The 15604-nt window shown below is 41.6% G+C and overlaps 1 protein-coding gene and 1 long non-coding RNA gene across 14 annotated transcripts in view; both read left to right on the top strand.

Moving 5' to 3' along the window:
- Positions 1-15604, top strand: part of TACC2 (transforming acidic coiled-coil containing protein 2) — a 166486-nt gene that overhangs the window by 135893 nt on the left and 14989 nt on the right. For 9 of the 13 annotated variants that reach the window (XM_079976612.1, XM_079976607.1, XM_079976613.1 and 6 more), the window contains 5 exons: positions 3708-3769; positions 4022-4137; positions 5526-5682; positions 6048-6188; positions 8741-8830. In XM_079976612.1, the coding sequence (XP_079832738.1) occupies positions 3708-3769; positions 4022-4137; positions 5526-5682; positions 6048-6188; positions 8741-8830 (566 nt within the window). The remainder of the gene's footprint in view (positions 1-3707; positions 3770-4021; positions 4138-5525; positions 5683-6047; positions 6189-8740; positions 8831-15604) is intronic. The other 4 variants (XM_079976615.1, XM_079976611.1, XM_079976614.1 and 1 more) reach the window with 3 other exon arrangements.
- Positions 8839-11459, top strand: LOC307216473. Its single transcript, XR_013839106.1, has 2 exons — positions 8839-10806; positions 11135-11459. It is a non-coding gene; the product is annotated as an uncharacterized lncRNA (long non-coding RNA).

Genomic DNA, 15604 nt, shown 5'->3' with positions numbered 1-15604 from the left:
GATGAAATACTCATCAACCCCAAACCTGGAAGAGATGATTTATGCATCTACTGTGAGACAGCGCAAGGACTGAAACTGATGTAATAATAGTATATACCCAAAGAGGGCGTGAAAGCTGTGTCTTCCAGATAACAAGATGTCAGAGGCAATTAGAAGAGGTCCCCAAAAGACTGCTGTTAAAAAAAAGAAAAGGAATAGTCTTAAGCAAGTCTGCAGCTTATTTCAGAACTGGTTGACTTTTTTAGTCTTGACCTTAAAGTTGCTTTTGAAATAATATCTTTCATTTTTAATTTTTAACATTATTTTATATGTTAAAATCCCTGTACATTTGGACACACACACACACACACACACACACACACACCATGATAGCTTTGCCAGCTATCTGGATTTTATTATTAGATCAAGTGTGAATTTCTCCATGAGAGATAAAATCCATGTCGAATCTTTCAAGCTTTAACCACTGCTATGTTGGCATTTAACATTTCAGGAAATGTTTCATCTGTCGTGCGTTGAGCGTATGGAGCTGACATATTTTCTCACGTCAAAATATCATAATTAGCACATTTAGATGAGATTATGGAAGGGAAGGCCTTTAATTAACAGAAACGTCCTGGTGATCGAATGTGTGGAAGTTTCAGACAAAGGATGTGATCCAGAGCCCCCAATGCAATGGCTTCTTGTTCCCTTCTGCAAAGGGAAATTGCACCACAAAGCAGGATTCTCCCCCTCGCACAAGGAGTGCTCTGCTGCTCACAAATGAGAACAGGCAACCTGTGGTATCCATGGAATGCCACATATGAATCAGTACTGCTAGATTGTGGTCAAAATCTTCATTGGTGCTTTTAATGTAGCAGATGTTTTGCTGCTGGTCATTGATGCACATTGGGGGAAGGGAATGAATCCTGGTCATTGCAAGTTGGACAGATCCGTCAGGAACTTTTGTTTCACACCTGGTTTATGTATGTGAACCTTTAAAAGGCAGAAACCTAAGAATGGTCAGGGCAAATTAGGGGTTGGAATTATAGGAGCGTGCAATTACTTGTGCCATGTGTGATTTTCTGTAACTTCAGCACAGAACTGAAGTGTCCTGCATGAGAAAACACAAGCAATTTACCAAATGTTTCTAGGGAAAGCATGAAACAGTACAGCATCTGGATTTCCCAAACTTTGTGTTTCAAAGTGACAAATAGTGTCATGAATGGTGACGAAAGTATTCGGAAATGAGTACAGTAATAATAAATTTGGTCTGCTGATGGATGCCAGCCATAATCCTGTGCATCTGCAGTTTAAGGGTGTCTTTCCGCCATAAACATGACCCCCTGTAGATCCAGTATGGAACTGATTCTGTGATGCAAGGAACCCCATAGTGTTTAGAGAGTGATATGCTGGACTCTGTTCGCTTGCAGGAGAATATGCAAGCTTACTCTTTGCAACGGAGACCACAGTTCAAACCTCACTGCTGCTCTAAACTTAAATCAAGTCATTCCCATTGATTTCAGGGAAATGTGCTTCCAAACAATGGCTGGAAACTGTTGAGGCCCATTATTTACTTATAAGGGCTTACCGTATATACAATGGGACTTCCTCTCCCAGGTTTTAGCTGCTTGTTTTAGAATTAGGCTGTGGAATTCAAAATGGGATGGAGCAAGACAGTCTCTGCTGAACAGCTGAAAAGTCATAGGGTGATGGTGTGGTTTCAGGGTTTTTCAGCAGCAGATCCATAGGAGAAATGGTTATCTCTTCACCTTTGCAATCCTTCGTCTCCCATGTATCAGCTTTGCCTTCACTGTGGCAAACAAGCATCTAGAAACCGTACTTGAGGGGCAAGAAGCTGGGCATTGTAGAGAGGAAATGGCGGACAAGGTAATGTTTAAGAACCCTTCCCGTGCTTGTCCTCACCCCATAGCCTTGAAGCTTGTTTGGCAGTAGCTGGGCTTCCTAGATCCATGTTTACCACCAAACAAGACTACCCTCTTCAGGCATTCTTAATATGGCTGAAATGAACATATGGAGGAGAGCTAGTGCCCTCCTCCAAGTTCTTTCCTCCTCTTTTAATCATGCCCCAGGATGAACATCTGAACAGGGCTCATTTTCATCCAGATTTGAGTCCTGCTGCCAAACATGTAATTTTGCTAAACAAACTCCTTGTGCTTTCAGCTGTCCCACTGCATACTTCATCCTTAACATCGTGCCCTTTTAAGTGTTGAATTGAAGTTCCTAATAGCACTGATAGTTCTCCAGTGGGCAGAATGTAGATCAAGATCTACTGTTAGGTAGATCTGTGTGATTTTTGTGGTAGTCCAGTGAGGATTCTAACTCCTGATTGCAAACACAAGAATACTTTTTCACCCCTCTTCTAAATTATTCCCTGAGACAAAGAAAACTTTGAGATAGGAGAAAACTAGGAGTGGATTTTTGTGTGGCAGGACTGTTAGCTAGACTGAGAGGGTCCTGTGAGGCACACTGTTTCCAAGAGTGATTCATCTGGTGATGGCAGTGCAGCAACAATAACCTCCCAGCAGCAGTGCCTCTGCCACTTACTGGAAGGAGAACGGTTGAGGCAGCAGTGAGATTAGGGTTGTGTGGGTCAATGGCAGAGCCAAACCCGTGTGTCCACACAGACCTGACCCTGCCACTGCGTCCCCCCTCCCCTTCTTGGTAACCAGAATATGATGTTGTCTGGGGCAGTTGCTGCAGCTCTGACCCATCAGGCAAGTAATTCCTGTCTGTTTTTGAGCTCCTATTTTGCACCTTGTTCTAGTTGGTGGACTTCGGTTGGCTGAGAAGTAGCTCTCACAACTATGAAGTCCATCTGCCACTATTCTAAGGTGTTCCTGCTTCCAACGATATATACTTGAGAACAAAATATGTGTACAATCTATCTTAATTGGCACATCCTCATTTAAATGACGGTCATAGTGAAATATAAAGAAGTTGTGGTTGGTACATATTGTTAAGTAACAAGTGGCTCTAAGCCTGGCACAATCACTCTGTTTCCATGCATCAGTCAGATATTTCCTTCCCACACCTCTCCTCCCACTGCTGAATATGTGGGTCTTATGGCATTGCCTTATATTGGATTGATATATTGCACCTATTAAAAACATTGCTTTGAAAGGACATGAAAGCCCGTGCCTTACATAATAATTAAGGGCAGCCAAGCTGTTCTGTGGTCCTTTGCCATGTTAGAGTGTTCACAGCCTATCACTTCAGTCATTTTCATGTCAAGAGAGAAATAATAATGGGACCACAATTCCTAGATAAAAGCCCCATAGTTTATAGAAGTGACATAATTTGAATGCATCAGCTTGTGAATATGATTTTCCGTTTGAGCGTACAGAACAGAAAGTTCAATCAAGTATACATCATTGTTAATTTAATGGTTTAAGAGAGGGGAAGAGCACTCTGGGCAAATAAAATCTAAGTGTTTGGCCATTTCAGAGAAGAAGAAAGCAGGAGATGAAGAGAAGATATCTAACATTAGGACCTACACGATGAACAACTTGGATAATCCTTGTTTGTGCCATTGGGCTCTGATTGATATGCAGGCAAAGATCAATACTCCGCATGTTTTGAGTTGTATCTGCCAATTTTGATTTTTGTGCTCATTAGGAAAGCATCAGCTGGCAAGCCTCTAGGCTTTTGTTATTGTCTCAAAGAGTACTTCTACCACCATAACAAGCACACTTTTCGATTTATTGCAGATCTGGAGTATGGCAATTCCTATGAAATAGAATATATGGAGAAGATTGGTTCCTCCATACCTGTAAGTTTCCACTTGTGGATTTCTTATTTGAGCTCCTAGATGAACACAGTCACCCCAGTCTCATGGATCATGTAAATTCAAGGAAACTGAACAACTTGAGTTTTATTTCTTAATTATTTTGAGGCATCACTGAAAATTGGGAGAGAAATTTTAGCACTTCATCACTTTTCATTTGGGGTACGGAGGTGGCTGAAAGCTTCGGTTTATAGAAGATGCACTGTAATTTTTTTCTCTCTCTCTTCTTTCTGCCAGCAGGATGATGACGCTCAGACAAAGCAATCTTTGTACCTTATGTTTGATGCACAGCAGGAGAGTCCAGTCAAGTCTCCTCCAGTCCGATTATCAGACTCTACAACTCCTTGTTCTGGGTACTTCACAGCATTATCAAAAAGAACAATTACTTGTAGTAATCATCACAGCTAGAACTAGGCCTTCTTATGGACATGATGGTGCACACAGCAGCCAATGAAGCTGAATATTGGAAGATTTGGGACAGATTAAAGAAAGCACTACTTCTTACAGTGTATAGTGAAACTATGGAACTTGCTCCCACAAGATGCAGTCATGGCCATCAGCTTGGATGGCTTTTCAGTGGTTCTCAACCTGTGGGTCCCCAGAGGTTGTTGGACTACAACTCCAACCATCCCTGAGTGCTGGCCTTGCTAGCTAGGAGTGATGGGAGTTATAGTTCAACAACATCTGGGGACCCACAGGTTGAGAAAGGCTGGATTAGATGAATTAATAGAGGATAAGGTTATAAAAGGCTACTAGCAATGATTCTCTACCTTGTTGTTGTTGTGTTGTTGTTGATAGTGGAGGCAGGTAGCGTAAGATCCTAAAATGCTCATCCATATTACATATAAAAGGGCAGATCCATCTCAAACCACCCCACTAAAAATATGAGTAGATTTGACTATGTCTTCTATATTATTGTTTTCTGGATTCTTTTCACCTGTGCCAAGGCCAGCTATGATGAAAGGCAGGATATAATTTTTTATAAAGAAATAAATATAGTTCTGTGCCGGTGTTACAGTTCCCCATATATTTGCTGGGGTCATATTCCTGACCTGTGTGGTTCCCTAGTCATCCATCAGTGTCATGTGGAACCAGACCATGTAGCCGTGACCCACCCTACGCAAGTAATTGTTTCATTGTATGTGATTATTAATAAGAGCTTTCGGATTAGAATGATGTGATTTAATGAATAATTATTATTATTATTATTATTATTATTATTATTATTATTATTATTATTTATTTATTATTTATACCCCGCCCATCTGGCTGACTTTCCCCAGCCACTCTGGGCGGCTCCCAATTGAGTGTTAAAAACAATACAGCATTACATATTTAAAACTCCGCTAAACAGGGCTGCCTTCAGATGTCTTTTAAAGATAAGATAGCTGCTTATTTCCTTCACATCTGAAGGGAGGGCATTCCACAGGGTAGGCGCCACTACCAAGAAGGCCCTCTGCCTTGTTCCCTGTAACCTCACTTCTTGCAATGAGGGAACTGCCAGAAGGCCCTCGGTGCTGGATCTCAGTGTCTGGGCTGAACGATGGGGGTGGAGACACTCCTTCAGGTATACAGGACCGAGGCCGTTTAGGGCTTTAAAGGTCAGCACCAACACTTTGAATTGTGCCCGGAAACGTACTGAGAGCCAAAAGTATAGGCTGTGAGGTAGGCATAACTCTCCATTGCTCTATGTATCGGTTTTGCTAGCAAACTGAAAGCATGGTTCTTTATTGTATCTCAGGTCAAGCTTGGAAGAAACTGAAGCCCAGTTGTCCTCTGGAGTGAAATTACAACATCCAGCTTCACGATCACTGGCTGCGAGCCAAGAGACATCAATACAGCCACCTGACAAATCAAAAACAAAAGAACTGGAGCCCACTCCAAACAACATTGACATCGTAAGTTGATTGATTGTATGCCCTCTATATTGGGCAAAGTAGCTTGAGCGCAGAACCTAGTAGGCCATCACTTTTAAAATTTAAAAGGGTTTAATTGCTTAAGATATATTAACTTTTATTGTTTCTCTCTCTGCAAGAACTCACAGGAAATGTTCAGCTTTTTGCTATATACTCTTTCTCACTCATGCTCTCTTTTTGGGGCAAATGCAGGCAGTTGTAATATGGTGGAAGGAAAGCATTATTTACTACAGATTTTGTTTGTAGTTCCCTAGAGATTAAGCATATATGAAGGCTGGTGCATGACTTTAACCGTGAGTGGTTCTGCCAGTTTTTGTTACTTGTTCTGTATCCTGCTTGCTCTTCAGACCACACCCGAGGACCCCTTTGTCTCTGCTGATGCCCTTCTCAGTAGGATATCTCATCCACCTTCAGTGTGTGATCAGCTTCAATATCTAGAGCCTGACTTAGCAGAAAAGAACCCCCCAATATTTGCTCAGAAACTTCAGGTTTGTAATGGAAGTCTGTCAGTGTTCCTTCAGTGTTTGTAAATGCCAGTAAAAGGCTAATGCCCCCGTCTGAAAAGGGACGTGCAGCATAAACTTTCTGCAAGCCTACGAGGAGAAGTTGTGCTATGCTAATATATTTTTTTTGTTGATATTATTTTAACCATTCATGTGAGGGGTGGGCAAAAAGAAATATGAAAGTCCGCACGAGAAATTTGGTCACATGCTAGTGTGGGTGGAATGGCATGCAGGGGTTTGGCTCTTACTTTAAAATCATTATCAGGTGTTTGAATGGTCTATACTATTGCTTTTAACTATCTCCCCCCCCCCCCGTAGCTTTGTGCCAGGTTCACAATTGTCTTATTGATCTTCCAGCATCTTACACATCTTGTTTGGATGGCATTACATCAGGACAATTTTCAGGGGTTTCTCCACAAAGTGTGACTGACCAGAAGACTGTTTGCAGAACAATGAAGCATTCCACTGGATATTATTATTCTTATTATTCTTATTATTTTAATTGGAGAGCAGTGGAAGATTATTATTAATAATAATAATAAATGACACGTCTAACTTAAAAAAAAGAAAAATCAGTCCTCCAGAAGATTCCTGGCCAGCCACACTTCATTTAAAGTCCTCTGGAGATAATCCTGATTTAGCATTGTCTGAACAGGCATTCCAAGAAGTCAGGAGACTGATAAACTACCCAATAATCCTGCACAAAGCTACCGTACAATAAAAAAAATGATTAATAAGAGTGAGAATTTACGATATTCAGCAACCTCATGATGATTTTAATGTTAAGATACAGAAGCAAATCCTCACATGCCCTTCAAGTTTCATTAAAGTTATCACACATACACAAGTGGCGGGGGGGGGGACAGTTTTGCAGGAGGCAAATGGTTTCACAAAGTGGTGTTGAGGATTCAGTTGTAAGAAACTGACTTTGAACCAGTCATGTCCCTAATGATAAAAATAATATCCTCCAGACCAATTTACAGTCTATAACACACCCACACACCTGTACACACCCCTCTTTTAGAGCCCAGTGTGTGAACTGGGTATACAGTGCTACCTTGGTTGTCGAACTCCAACTCCCGGAACCGTTCAAAAACCAAGGCGTGGCTTCCGATTGGCTGCAGGAACTTCCTGCACTCAATCAGAAGCTGCGTCGGACGTTTGGCTTCCAAATAATGTTTGAAGACTGGAACACTCACTTCGGGGTTTTCGGGGTTTGGGAGCCAAAACGTACGTGTACCAAGGCGTTCGAGAACCAAGGTACAACTGTATGCATGTATGTCCATATAAGTGTACATCCTAACCCATTGGGTCTGCCTCCTGCCTTTATTTATTGATGAATCATGCATGCAGTGCATGCTTATGTATACTCCCGTGTCACATGTGAAGTTCAAAACACAATGTGGAAGAGGTACATGTAAAGCCAAAGGCATGGCGACCAATCCTCAAAACATTAGGAACAGTCATTTGCGTAGGGAAATGCTCAGCGCGCGCACTGTGAAATACACATGCGCAGAGAACACTTCTGTCTTGTACAAATAAAGCATAGAAAGAGGAGGAAACACATCACCTTCTGTTTATAATGTATTTGAACAGCAAACTTGCGGAATTGCAGTGCAAATTAAAATGTCAGTTCTACAAATGCACTTAGCTTTGGGCTTAAATGCATACTTTCTTAATGAAGATCCAGATAGAGCAAGGCAGAATTAAGTACTCATTTATTACGGCCAGTAGAAAGGATCGCACACAGGAACAAGAACTGCCTCAGTGGCTCACCTCTTGTCAGTCTTGTGAGGGTGATTCTCTAAGGCTGGAATCCTGGGCACACTTCCTTAGGAGTAAGTCACTGAGCTCAGTGGGACTTGCTTCTAAGTAAATCTTTGTATGGGTGAAACTATTGCGAAATGATTTGTACTGCACAACTAGAGGAGTAGCACATGCCACCTTATCTAGCGTGTAAATCTTTTAGCAATATTTTCTAATAAGTAAATTGGAGTGAGTGGTCTTAAGGCAGCCTTCATCAACCTTGTGCTCATCAGATGATTTGGACTACAGCTTCCATCAGCCCTAGTCCACATGGCCAATGGTCAGGTATATGTACGTTGTGGTCCAAAATATCTGGAAAGCACCAAGTTGGAGAAGGCTGGTTCAAGATGTATGATAATTTTTATCATTCAGTTCTAGTTTATTTTTCAAGTAACTGAAAGCAATTGAATTATGAATGGTGGAAGGAGAAAGCAACATATAACTACAAAAGAGAAATACAAAATAGATTAAAACAAATAATTTTGTTTCATTAAGTAATTTTTAATGTTCCTTTCTTAACCAGAAAGCATTTGTTGGCCCTACTTTGCTAGAAGTACTTGTTCACATACTGCTTATGTTTCAGTCGAACCCTGAGTTAATGTCTATGTTGTCCCCAAATGGTGATCGTAACAGACTGATATATGGCTTCATTTTGCGAATGTGGACATTCATTTATGTCATGTTCTTAATGCATTTTCCCTGTGCATTGCTCACAACCATCCCACTGACAGGAGGAGTTAGAGTTTGCTGCAATGAGGATAGAAGCCCTGAAGCTAGCCAGACAAATTACCCTGGCTTCTTTCAGCTCCTCAGATACGGAGGTATCTGTGACCTGCCTGCAGTTTGTGTGCAACTGATCACAGTTTAAGGAACCCAAATGCGTTTTCTGTTAACAAAAGTTTCTCTGAGTGGTGTTGCGTGATGTTTCTGGCACCTTCCTACTTAGGAGGACATCAAGAAGCATGCCAAGAGTCTTCCTCTAATACCAAATTCTATCACCTTCACTTGCAGATATGTTTTAAATATCACTATCGTGTATTTGGCTACAGATACAACTTTGGCCATCAGTCTGCTTTGGTTTTCACAAATTAATGGATTTCTTGGTCAATTAACTATTATAGTATCACGGCACAGTTTACAGTTTGGAGGCTTTAATCAAAACAGTAAATTCAATTAAAATACGCCTAATGGACCAATACCCCACAATTTGGTGAAAGTCAGCTTTCACGTGGAAATCTTGAAAATTGCAGACGAATGCTGTGAATGTCCAGAACTTGGATATATTGATGAATGTTCACAATTAACTTGCACTGTGTGATAGCACTCACTTCTGTGTGTCCAAAAGTGGGGAAACGTGTAGCTCTTTTTTTAAGCAACCACAAAATGTACCTGGCATTGTTAGCATTCATTTGTGTAGGCCACGATTCACCAAATTTTTGGCATTCACTATAGAATTTTATTGTTTGAAAATGTCCTGCAAGTGTGACACCTAATTTAAGCATCCGTGTCCAGCAGTGTATTTCTTAAAACAGGTGACATCTCTAATTAAATTCTAATTTAAAATTTAATTGTCTATATCTGTGAATGAATAGCATTAGTAATAGCCAGGCACAATATCTGTACTCGAACTGAGCCCTGAGGCTTGTTTTACTGAAGCAGGATTTTGTCTAAATTACCTATACATAAAACTCCAAGGGCTGGTGCTTAGTTAGCTATAAACTGCATGGGGGAGCATTTTTGCTGTTTGAGGAGTGATTTTAAACATCTTAACCCGTTTTGCCTTACGTGTTTGAAGGTTAAAAGTTCAGCCAAACCACATCTCAACCTTCTAAGCAACAGGACTAAAAATAAAATAAAATGGGGTTGGGTAGGGGGAGGAGAATTGACAGCTTCTAAGCAAGGGGAGAAAACCTCCCTACACACAAATCTTCTTTATTCTTTGCGATCTAAAGTGTTTCCTTCCTGATAACACCTACAGCATGCTGGCTGTTGCCATGTTGGTGTGGGGTTGCTTCTGTGATGCATGTGGTCTCAACCAGAGTGAAATGTTAGCTCTTAAGGAGTGTGTTTGATGTGCACAGCTGCTCTGCAGGGTCCCTTGCGGTGGTGTTAATGCAAAGGTCACAGCTCATGGGGTTTGACTGGAGCGGGGTACGTGTGTGGTTTCAGTCCCTTTTTTTTTATTTACTGCCAGCTGCACATGGCATTTAGCTGATATTCTGCCCTAAAGGAAACATATATTTCCAAATTTTGAGCATATTGTATGCATGTGCTTTTGGAACTCATTTTTGTTTTGTAGCACGCATGCACCACATGTACACAACTGGACGGGGCAGCTGTGGAGCCAGTCCCAATGTGATTTTAGCCATCTTAAAAACCCTTGCACCATAGCACTATAACTGCACTTTGTGTGGATTAGACGGGCAAGCTGATTTGCAAATGCAAGGTTTATCCCCCCCACAACCCATTTTTATGAATTGCTCAGCCTAATTACATAACCTGAAGCTCAGCTGCTGATTCAGTGGGCACAATGAGTGTAATCCCTTTCTTATTAAAACCAATGGCAAATTTTCCATCAGTTTATGGTGCGGCTGGGTCGATTTATTTTGCAGAATGCTATGAACAGGGTTTTAAAAAATTACTTTATTTAGGGAAATTTGTGTATGTATAAATAAGTGCATGGGAACTGAACCCATATTATTTTAAAAGACTAATAATTCTGCATGTTAAATTCCATTTGAACAAAATTGTAAGTCAGCCGTTTTGTGGTTAGAAAAAGGAGCAAAAAGTAGATACTGTATTTTTCGCTCTATAAGATGCACATTTTCCCCTCCAAAAATTAAGGGGAAATGTGTGTGTGTCTTTTGGAGTGAATTCAGGCTCCTTAGCTTCAGCGATAGCAACGCGAAGCCTCAGAAGTGCAGAGGGAGTGTAGGAGAGGGAGAGCTGTGCAGCGCCTCTTCAGCGAAGCGGGAGGAGAAATGGAAGGGGCTCCATTTCTCCTGCCGCTTCGCTGAAGGGGTGCTGCGCAGAGAGGGGGAGATTTTTTTCCTCTTGTTCTCCCCCTCTAAAACAAGGTGCGTCCTATGGTCGGGTGCATCCTATAGAGCAAAAAATACGGTAAGTCAAAAAGCTTGAAAGGACAGTTTGAAGTGAAAGTGGTAAAACTTTCTGATTGTTCTTGAACTATGAAGACATTGGGAATGTTTTATTCTCTTTGAGGGAAAGGTGGCAGCAGAGGAACTGATAAATAGTCATTTAGATCATTCAGATAGATAGATACAGTGCTTTTTCAGGGGGGGCGCAGGGGGACGCATACCCCTAAACATTTTGTGAATCTAAGTTTGGCCTCATTGAGGGGTAATATTTCAATACGAGTAGGAAAATGAGAGTACCCCTAAACATTTTTTTAGAAAAAAGCACCGGATAGATAGTATCCACAACCCCCCCCCCCAAAAAAATATTTTCAAGATTATGTACATTGTCAGCGCTAAGCGAAGTAAAAAAGAAAGAGTAGAGCAAGATGATAGAGCAAGGAAATAGGATGTGGTAAAATTGATATTGTTATCCTTTTTTAATACTGAAGATTTGATATCTGGTAGCATCTCTTCCAGCTTGATAGCTTTTCTGCGCATCTTGCATTTAGACCGGTATCCATGGTCTCAGCTAGATTGGGAAAGGAAAAACAATTTACCGTATTTTTCGCCCTATAGGACGCACTTTTTCCCCTCCAAAAATGAAGGGGAAATGTGTGTGCGTCCTATGGGGCGAATGCAGGCCTTTGCTGAAGCCTGGAGAGCGAGAGGGGTCGGTGCGCACCAACCCCTCTTGCTCTCCAGGCTTCAGGAAGCTATCCCCGCAGCCTGGCAAACTCCCAGAGCAATGCCAAAGCTGCGTGGAGCTTCACCATCGCTCTGGGACCTGTTCTGGGGTCTGGGGTCGGGGGAAGCTCTGGCTTCCCCCACCCCCAGCCCCGCAAGTTCCGGGAGCCACTCTGGGCTTCCCCCGCCCCAGCCCCGCGCCTGGGGGGGGGATAATTTTTTCCCCTTTATTCCCCCCCCCCAAAAAAAATCTAGGTGCGTCCTATGGGCTGGTGCGTTCTATAGGGTGAAAAATATGTTATATGTCTTGTATGTGCGATATAGCATTGTGCCACCAGATGGCGCCTTGGAGTCCCGTTTTTCTCTACCTGTTTTCCCTGTTTAAATTTACAACGCATTTAACTGAAATGCTTCTTTGATGTGTCTAGATCCAGCTCATATGGATCCATGTAAATTAGCATTGCTGTACGACTGGACTTCTGATTATCTGAATTATGACTGTGTCCCTCCCATAACTGAGGTTCAAAAGTACTCTTTTAAACTTCCTTTTAGTTAATGCGCACTAGTATTGTTTATTTCTGCTGTAAAAGATGGACAGTGGCCTAGTTCACACATCATGCTAAACCAAATATGGCTTAGCATGAATGAGCAAGTTGTATGTGTTCCCACGGAGTAAATTACTGCTTCTCTGCATCTCCCCAGTCATTCTGCTGCTGCACAGGGTTGAGCTAAGCTATGGTTTGGCTTAGAGGGTTTTCACAGACAAACCATGAGCCATAAAATATAAGACATATATTGGTTACAGCTCATGCTTATTCTGGAGAGAGCTAGACCATCAGACACACACTCATCTAAATGGTAGCGGAATGACCAGGAGTAAAGCAGCCATGATCTCGTCCCAAGTAGGCATGGCTTGACTTAGTGAGATGTGAAAACCAGGCCATTATGAGAGGATTAGCCTTGGAATTTGCCATCTTTAACACACACATAAACACCTTGCATTAGAAAGCACCTATAGCAGAATGTGTTCACAGCAGAGCTGCCAAGTGATTAAATGATTCCGGTTGATTAATGATCTTACTTTTAATCAGTTAATTACATTTGAGAGCTTTAACAAAATGTAAGAAACTTAAGAATCAAAACCATGCACTTGTTAGAAAGAAGGACCATCTTTAATAATCTACCAAATAAAGCTTGAAGCCCTAGTTTACTACTATAACATTAGGCAGCTTTGCATATAATGCTAAACAATATTTTAGTGCTATGTTGATAAGCCTCAACATGCACACAGTTCCTTATTCCTCTACCCACATGCCCAAAGGGAGAATTTCAAAAGAATTTACTTTCACTTTTGTAGAATCTCACTTTAGTGTTATACTTGAGCTAGACAGTGCCGGATTTACGCATAAGCTAAACAAGCTATAGCTTAGGGCCCCACTCCCTTGGCCCCCCCCCCAAAAAAATTAAAAGTATTTCGCTATTAATATACTTCTTCTTAACTGTGTTTCAGTTCAACAGTTACTTTGATTAAATACATATTTTGTTATGTGCAAATGGCTTTAGATACCTATTAGGTCCATAGATTACCATATAGCATATATTCAACACAAAAAACAGTGACAATTTGTTGTTGACAAAGCACAGCTGGACATATAAAGGGCCCCATTACCTTCAGTAGCTTAAGGCCTCATCAAACCTAAATCCGGCCCTGGCTAGGAATCTCAATTTAAACCACATTATGGTCAGTTTCATAATAAGCCAACTTCAAAGCATGCCTAATAATAATAATAATAATAATAATAATATTTAATTTATACCCCGCCCTCCCTAGCCAGAGCCAGGCTCATGGCGGCTAACACCATAACACCAATAAAATTGCAATAAAACATAATGGGGGGAATGATGCATGGGTTTCTTTTAAACCAGGGCTTCTGGATTGAACCTAACACTTAGCTGTTAAGGAGCATCCATTGTTTAGTCATAGAATCATAGCATCATAGAATTGCAGAGTTGGAAGGGACCATGAGGGTCATCTAGTCCAGCCCCCTGCAACGCAGGAATCTTTTTGTCCAGTGTGGGGCTGCAATCTGAGATTGAGAGACTGAGAGTCTCATGCTCTGCTGACTGAGTTGTTATGTGTGAGCAAAGCCACTGCTAAGTGTTACGCTGAACATTATTTGAAATACTTTTCTCTGTAATGTTAAAAGTTCAAAACTCCTTTTTAATTCATAGTTATGAAATGTTCAGATATTTTCCTGGGTGGATTAGCATGATAATGGGGAAACTGGAGGAGCAGCTAATTAAGTGCAATCAAGAGATGTTATATCTCTGATTTTGACGGATAATCCAGAAAATTTGATGCTGGAAAGTCCCTGTGTTTAAGTCCCCATGTTTAATCTGAGTTTGATAGTTTCTTCTGATGTCATCTTAGGATAGGAAGCACACTTTTTGGTTAACTTTCCACTTTATGCCACCATTGCCAAGGTCAACTGAAGAAGCAATGGGTGAATCCTCTGGAAGCTACAGTGTCTTACAGTAGCTAAGTGGAGATTACTTATAATAGGATCTACTGGATGACTTTGCAGGAACATTAATCTTGCTCGATAGAGGGTAGAAATTAGACTGAGTTTTTCTAGAATATCATAGAGCTATGTTTTAGTTGTTTCATCTACAATGAATACAATTTCCTGGAAAATCCCTGGACTAATGGCCTGCTTCCTTCAGCAAGCACCTTTTAGCCATCAGCTAGTGTAGGAACAAAAAGTGACAAGGGTTAAGCCTATGTTCTTCTTGCTCTGCTCGGCCTTGCTGCACACTTCCGAAATACATTGGTTTGTTGGATGAGGCACGCTGTGAATCAAAGTTCAGATAGGCCATTGTTGATATGGTTTGCTCTTTTGATAGACCTGCTCAAATTCCATGAGAGGAATTGTGGTCATACTTAAATTTCTCGTTGATATTGATACTGTAAATTAATAGTTCATAAGAAACTGTGGGACGCAGGTGGCGCTGTGGGTTAAACCACAGAGCCTAGGGCTTGCCTATCAGAAGGTGGGCGGTTTGAATGCCTGTGATGGGGTGAGCTCCCGTTGCTCAGTCCCTGCTCCTGCCAACCTAGCAGTTCGAAAGCACATCAAAGTGCAAGTAGATAAATAGGTACTGCTCTGGCGGGAAGGTAAATGGCATTTCTGTGCGCTGCTCTGGTTTGCCAGAAGCGGCTTAGTCATGCTGGCCACATGACCCGGAAGCTGTACGCCGGCTCCCTCGGCTAATAAAGTGAGATGAGCGCCACAACCCCAGAGTCGGCCACTACTGGACCTAATGGTCAGGGGTCCCTTTACCTTTAAGAAACTGTACCTTAAAACATCACACCCCTGCCTTACTAACAAATTCTGAATACAGCGTAAGAGAGATTCTTGCTATAGCAGAGGCATTCGAAGGACCTTTGATTAAGGGCCGAACTAGATGTGATGCTAAATGTGTCTTTGACTTAACATGCAGGTTTGTGCACATGTGAGGAGGAGGCAGATAATCACAGCATTGGCACCAGTGGGAGTCTTCTTCCCAGGGCATATTGCAGATTCAGAGGAAGGTCTTGTGCCAGCACTAAAGCAGAGAAGGAAGGGATTATGTCTCCCCTCCAGGCCTTCTGATATCCTGATAATTATCAGCTTCCATCCAGCTGATGGTATTTGCATTTTTAAAAACCTTGGCTGTTAAATGCAAACATGCTTTTAGCATCCTGTGGAGTTTGGCCTTCAAGGTATTGCACAA

Source organism: Podarcis cretensis (genome assembly GCF_951804945.1).
Source record: "Podarcis cretensis genome assembly, chromosome: 5".
NCBI lineage: Eukaryota > Metazoa > Chordata > Lepidosauria > Squamata > Lacertidae > Podarcis > Podarcis cretensis.
Note: the sequence above shows the minus strand (reverse complement) of the source record. Positions and strands in the feature narration are given on the sequence as shown.